Source organism: Pecten maximus, chromosome 7 (genome assembly GCF_902652985.1).
Source record: "Pecten maximus chromosome 7, xPecMax1.1, whole genome shotgun sequence".
Classification (NCBI taxonomy): Eukaryota; Metazoa; Mollusca; class Bivalvia; order Pectinida; family Pectinidae; genus Pecten; species Pecten maximus.
In genome coordinates this window covers 4,005,732-4,013,427 of record NC_047021.1, presented here as the reverse complement: position 1 = coordinate 4,013,427, position 7,696 = coordinate 4,005,732, and the positions used below count along the sequence as shown (strand labels likewise).

At 33.3% G+C, this 7,696-nt stretch overlaps 1 protein-coding gene across 1 annotated transcript in view; it reads left to right on the top strand.

Moving 5' to 3' along the window:
• The first annotated feature begins 1,841 nt into the window (after nt 1-1,841).
• LOC117331379 (ubiquitin-like modifier-activating enzyme 1) overlaps nt 1,842-7,696 on the top strand; it is a 28,187-nt gene continuing 22,332 nt past the window's right edge. Inside the window, 3 exon segments of the mRNA XM_033890078.1 lie at nt 1,842-1,932; nt 2,078-2,170; nt 3,719-3,757. Coding sequence (XP_033745969.1) covers nt 2,078-2,170; nt 3,719-3,757 — 132 coding nt within the window. The 5' untranslated portion in view covers nt 1,842-1,932.

Genomic DNA, 7,696 nt, shown 5'->3' with positions numbered 1-7,696 from the left:
AATGAACCCCTGTGGCGACAAAACAATGGCCAGGTGTTAAAACAGACACACCTTAAACCTTAGGCCTGATCCTCATAAGATAAGATAGTTTATTTCTGGTTCAGGACATTTTATAGTCCTCTATACCAGACTCAAAAAAGAAGATATTTATATACATATATACATATATACATAACATATATAAAAAGCATGTACACAAATACATTAAGATTAAATTTCAGTCCAGTATATTACATTATGATACATATATATAGGTAAGGTGTTATGGAGGTCCATAAGGTGGTGGTGAGGTGGGGTTAGGGCCCTTGGGCCTGGGGCCCAGGTGGCCATGACAACAGGCATGTCCTGAGAGTACCAATCATACATACAGGTACATGAACATAACTTGTTGAGTAGATATTATTTGTCTCTTACAGAACATGAATGAGAATATACGAAACTTCTGATTCTTGATTCTTGATTATGTACTGTGAAATTATTTCATGGTTGAAATAACAGATATTAGTGAAGTAACAATACATTGAATCAGAGATACATATATATGTAGGTCTCCGATAGTCTCTGAATTAAAAAATATTTTTGTCGGATAAAATAATAGATATTGAAATAGATGTTCATATACAGTGTACTTAAGAAAACAAATAGATTTAAAATGAAATCTTTAAAAAAAAAATAATGATAAAAAATCCACTACAAATTCAATTGATAGAGTTTGAATTCCTCCTGAGCGATATAGGATATAAGATCCGCAGCCAATTTTATCTCGAGTTAATGTGAGACAAAATTTTATCAACATTTAAAGATATAATTAAGGCAGTCAATTTACACTGGTCTGTAAATGTAACAACTACAGGTATCTAACACGGGCGTCCTGTATAGGGGGATTTGTGGTCGCACCTGACTGAACGTAGTGTACTACTAGTTTACCTGTAGCTTAAATGAAGTGCATTACGTAAAGGTTAAATAACATTCAACTGTATCTATCCTTTCTTAATTAACACGTTTAATGAATTCTATCATTCTTAGCCATAGTTGTTTGATATATTGATGTGGTAACCTATTTTCTTTAGTTTGTCTTCTGTGCCTAGTACTTTTCAGTCTTAATATATTGCATCGGCGCTCTAATTATAATAGAGTAATCGTTCAAAAATAGCACAACAGTTCGGTCGAACAATAAATATCGGTATGTCATGTTTATGTTTAGTACTGTTTGTCATCTTTGCATTATGCAAGACATTTCTTCAGACAGTTAAAATATGTCGACATGCTATTGTGGTTTATATATCATATCTTCATTACTTTTTGAGATGTAAGCAAAAATGTAGTGTCTCATATTTGTCGATATCTTTGCCTAGGAGACAAAGCGAAAATGAAAGCTAGTGGTTGTGACATCATCATTACCCACAATGCTACAGGATGACATAGAAACAGGAAGTAGAATACGCTCTGACTAGTCATCGTCAAATATACCCACCTGACATATATAACCAAGGATTGAGATACCATTGTTCTTGTGATATAAGATTTATTTATAACTGAAACTGCTTATATATTCAGCTTTGGATCAAGAATTTGCTCATAATTTTCGTGGGACGTTTCAAGTAATACGACAGATTTCTCCGGTGCAGTTTGGTAAGTGGCCTCAACAATCGGATAAATAATTTGTTTGGTTGCCGGTATTTTCCCATTTGGAGAATGACGTTGTCATGTTATTTTCACGATATATGCTTATTTTATTAATTTATATTTGTTAATTTTCCATTTGAATACAGTCGTTTGTGTTTGATTGACATTTTGTTTTGTTATTCAAATGAGCCTCAGTAATTTATTTCGGTCCGAGAGTATTCGATTCCCCCCGCCGCACGTGTTGACAGTCTCTCTTACGTCCGCCATATTTTTAGCCGCTTAGCTGCAACGTCTGCAGTTTTCCTGGTCAGTTACGCAGCTTAATTGAAGTGACATATGGTTCTGTAGTGTATTTAGTGAGTTCAATGAATCAAACGAGGAGTAAGGCATTTTTCTTGACGCTGTCCTCTTCATGTAAGAGATGAGTTCGACTTCCTTTGTGTCATTTCAGATGTCCAGTTGCACCGATTCTGAGGACCCCCCTGCCAAGAAACCGCGATTAGAGTCGTGTGTAGGAGAAAAAGCATCGTCCAACTCAGTGGAGGTTATTTTACTTATTTTCTTAGTTTGTTTTGTTCATCTGATCTTTATTTGTGATATTTGTATTTTTATTTTGTCTTTTTGGATCGAGACTATGTGTCCGTGATCATTGACCCAGACTATTTCACCCATTTATTTGCTTGAAATGAACCATTGCTCCAAATTATCATTGAAAGTTTCTATGGCTATATTTGACAGACTTTCCTTTTATTTAAACCGATCTCCTAAAGAAAACGATTCTTGTTGAATTTGTTATGCAGTGTACTTGTCGTTCAATTGTGTATCTCTTCAATTTCGTATCAATTGTAACAGTGCATTCAAGAATGATCTCCTATAGCTAGAGGGCAGGGACTTCAGTGTTTCAATGTATTCATATTCTTTGTGTTGGTGTTTCAGATGTGTTGAAAATGTTTTATTCAGTCATAGTCATATTTTCTATTTTGTTTGATAATTGTTCCTACATTTTGAAACATGAGTTATGGTGTATGAATATTAATTTATAATAAATATTAACTTTGAATTCCTGCTGACTTGAAGTTGACGAGGGAGAAGTTATCCATGGCTCATTCTCTGTAAAGCATTACCATAAGTCTAGCAAGCTGAAGGTTCCAGGTTTGATCCCAAGCAGAAGCATTGTAAAATAGGTTTTTACTCCATCAACCAAAACCACTTTATAGGGTTCAAGAGTTTTTATGTTTTTGTACTTTTGCTTCAGAGGTTAGATTTTTTTTACACTAGTGGACGTACATGTACTGAAATCACAGTTTTAATGTTCAAATTCAGTTCATATGTTTTAAAGCATTGATAGGAATGTTTTTTAGTTTCATGCAGGTGGTATGAAAGAAAAACTGCATTGCAAACGGAATGAATGTGCATATAAGCGTGAAGTGTCGACCCCAAACAAATTTACACCAGCCTTCAATTACAGTACAATGAAATGAGGCCGATCAGATCCTTGATGTCAGGCCATGGAAAATTAGAAAATTAGGAAGAAAACTCTTTCTGGCATTCTTTTCATAGTTGTATTTCAATTCATCATGTCCTGTAACTTTTTTCTTAGTCATCTTCTTGATATTTTATTCTGTATTTGAAGAAACGGAGCCCTCAATAAATTAGCTTGTCACTAGGTCCGACTTAGTGGCCAAAATTGGTGGATGTTGAAAAATATTATGGTAATTTTATACTAATTATTGCATATGCTTGTAAAACCGATGATTTGGATTTTACAAAAGCATCAGAAAACTGCATTGTTTCAACAATGCTACTGATGAAAACATTTATTTTGTGTGGTATTACATGGTGTTACATAGGAAGGTTAATCAAATATTGGACATCATATAAAGGTTGCCTAGTCAGACAAGGGGAAAGAGAATGAAATAGTCCGGACTTATGTTTTACTTTGCCCCTGAATGTTGGGTAACAGTTAATGTTGAAACCTGATTTTCCAAATATTTAATATCACACTATACAAATTATATGTTATTAAAGATGCCAAATTTATTTACATTGAACAAAGTATTCAATAAGGCTGTTGTTACTCTGCTACTTTCAGATATTGTTTATGGGCCCAAAGGTTACCAAGGCTTCATCGGTAAATGTTGTTGTAACACGTGTTTGTGAATCCTACGTGTGATTGCAGCTATTTCTCCTCCTTAATCTCACAGTGTGTAAAGTTTTCAGGTTGAAGTAGGTCTTGAGGTTGCATACCATTTATTGAAATTTGTTTAATTTTGATCTCAAAAAAATAAGTTTTTAGGTAAACTTCAATCTTGGTTATATTGCATGAATCTATCTACAGCTGTAGCTGTTAGTTCTTGTCATTTAGAAACTAAAAAATCAGTATATAATATAAAGAAGCTCTACTGTTGAATACCTGAAAATAATTGGGAATTTCTGAGATCCTCAACCTGATCCTTGACATTTCCAACTAGAAAGTTAGTAAATAGACCTGGTTGTTTGTGAATACACAAATATACTTGTGAATACACAAATATACTAATTTGTTTTGAAATTGGTTTTTCATTTAATCTTTAGATTTTATTGTTGAGACCAATAATTGATAATACATTTTGAAAAATTAGATGTGGTTTTGCTCAATTGTCACTTGCTAAACTTTGGTCATGTGCATATATGGAAGTTGATATTTTGAGACGTCTAGCAATTTGATGTTTCTATTTTTAGAAACACCAACTTAAGTAAATAGCATTTATGATGTCATAATCATTCATTGTGATGACACAAATCCACAGTGTCTGTTTTAGTTTCTGTTATCAAGATAAACATAATGCTTTTCCAGCCGTCGACAAATAAGTGTCATATAATATCAAAATCAAGGACCTTTGATTTCGTCAATGTGGTGTTATACTGATGACCTGGTAGAATTTATAATATCTTACAGGTGTTATGGAACACCCCCCAGTAGCTATGATTGTCAGTGTTTCGCTGATGAATTCAGGATGGGACAGGAAATTATTCTTCCCAACAAAAATTAACACATTATCTACTTCTTCATTTGATGCTTAAAAGGAAAGTAGAATACTTCTGTTGGTTCTGGCATCATATCGAAGAAAAAGGTCTAAAAAAATGGTTGAGCTGGTTTAGGTGCTTTACATTAGGATAAGTCAAACATCCAGGAATATACTTTGAAAAATATTACAAATCTGTCTTTTTATTTCTTGCCATTTCATGCTACTTGCTTTTCTCTTCCTTATCTTAGAATCTTAATTATCACTAAACCTGTGAGCTACCTGGCAGGGTTAATCATTTTAATAAAAACTGCATCTTTTTCTTGTGTTCTTGTTTGTTCTGCGACTTCTGATGTGTATTGCTGAATATTGATCTAGATGTATCGTAATTAGTAAAGATGGAGGAAAAGGATTTCCTGTGCAGGCACCTGAAATGATGCATAGTCAGGTTTTGCACATTAACTTTTGGTGTTGATTGTAACAGATCGAGAGCTTATTTCCTTATTAATAATAAAATCATTAGGATCAGTAGTCCACTTTTGACCCAAATTTGAACATGGCTTGCTAAGTATTGATGATAATCCACTTCTTCTGACCCTGATCAATTTCTGTAATTGTCTTTCTTTTCTTTTTTTGACACAAATATTTTTATTAAAGTTGTTTGTTGTTTATTTTGCCTGCAACTGAAAGCAAATTAAATTGATTTTGAATATAAAAGTATTATATTTAAACAATTAAAGTTGTTCTTTTAAGTTTCCCTTTGTCGGGTTTTAATTTCTACTGTGTGAAAATGTACTAGTCATTAATCGATTAAGTTACCTAAATAACAAATATAAATTTAAATAAAATTAAAGAAACACATTTTTCAGTATACTTAATTTAAGCTTCTGTTCAAAATATTTTGTTACAGTGGTCATATAAAACACAATTTATTTATTAAAATAATTTGATACTACAGTACAAACAAAGCTTTTAGATATTAAAATAATTTGATACTACAGTACAAACAAAGCTTTTAGATATTAAAATAATTTGATACTACAGTACAAACAAAGCTTTTAGATATTGAAATAAATTTTGAATGAAATGTTATTTACAGGACAAGGGCCGGGGGCCTAATTTTTTTTTTTTTTTTTCAATCATTATTGTTGGTTCTTTTGCTTATCATGGAAGCAAGAATCAAACTCTTTTTCATGATCACTTAAATAGATTAAATGGATTTTTAACTACATAGCTTTTTAGAAAAGTTGGAAGCAAACAATTTTTATCATAAAAAAATGTTTGGTGCATGATATAATTACTGAAATTTACTGCTAGTGCTACATAGCCATGCATGGTATATTATTGTCACCCGTTTTGGTTTAGCCTAAAATTGGATTTAACTCCTGGTATTAAGGGACATGCCAGTCTATATATACTGTTTGGCATCTAGGTAAATTTTCGACCTTCAGATTTCTGAGATATTCTAACTTTGACTCATGAAATAGTTCAAAATAATGATGGTTCAATAATTATATAAAGACAGCATTAATATTCCATATTCAAAATCACATACCATGGCTATTGGTGGGCACATGATCGAAAATCATTAAAAGAATTTATAAAAGATATATATTTCTCTCATATCTCGCCATGTTTGGATAGAGTTTGCTCATGTAAGATAGCTAATGTAAGATAAATCTATCTTACATAGCATTTCACACGCACGTAGTAATCTGCGTTCAAGGGGGACAACTCTTAAAATGTTGTCTGCTTTGGTTTACATCCGACAGTCCTTATCGTCAGGGTTGGTTTTGAAACGTTGGACTTAACTATAAAAATACATACATTCTGAGATAAATATATATCATATCATGATCAGCAATAAACCAATAGGGCTACACGATTAAACGATTAGACATGTCATCTGAGCGAAAATATAACTCCGTTACTGTACAGTAGACTAGGCCTACAGGCCTGTTGTAACAGTTATAGCAAAGTACAGACTGGCCTACCCCACAGGTTTGTCATTAAAAACATGTAAACACACACAATCACCTGGCAATGACAGGAAGTAAAATAAAAGCCATACATAGAAAAAAAATATTAAAAAAAGGCCAAACATCACAACCGACGAAATGGTTCCATTTGCGTCAGCACGGGGGCCTGAAATTTGTCACTCTACTGTACTGTCAGGCCTACTCAGTAACCTGTGTATTTGGAAGTTGGGAATTGGCTCTTAAATGAGCAAATATTCGGTAAAAATGACACCCCTCGATGTTCATATAAAAATATTTATTGTAATTGTAACTCAGTCTATATTTGTACAGAGTAACCAGGAAAACCCCTAACTGTCATCCTAGTCTTTCAATATATGATCATCGTTATTGACTGACCTACCTTCGTCATTCCATCAAGAAAACCGGTTATATTAAACACATATAATCCTATGTCACAGAAAAGATCATTATATACTCGTACCGAGTCACCGTTCGCTGGTTCACACATGTAGTTGCCAAAATCACAGTGAATTTATCAATTAAATTTACAAGCCACAAAACATCCCCGCGCCATGGCGATCGAGATCGACATCACTCTCAATAGCCTTGAACTATGAATGGAATTCCAATGACAGTCGTGATGCATGCAGTGACGTAGTATTTTATGGAAAAAATGTTACTATTGTCCTTTATGGATATCATGATCACTGCCTTCTATAACTGAGTAACTATTGTCCTTTATGGATATCGCTGCCTTCTATAACTGAGAGTAAATGTTATCCTTTATGGATATCACTGCCTTCTATAACTGAGTAACCACAGGGGCTTGGCACGATTTTCCAAATGATAGTCTATATATATAGCATCATTTGGAAAATCGTGCCAAGCCCCTGTGTGAGTAACTATTGTCCTTTATGGATATCACTGCCTTCTATAACTATTGTCCTTTATGGATATCACTGCCTTCTATAACTGAGTAACTATTGTCCTTTATGGATATCACTGCCTTCTATAACTGATAACTATTGTCCTTTATGGATATCACTGCCTTCTATAACTGAGTAACTATTGTCCTTTATGGATATC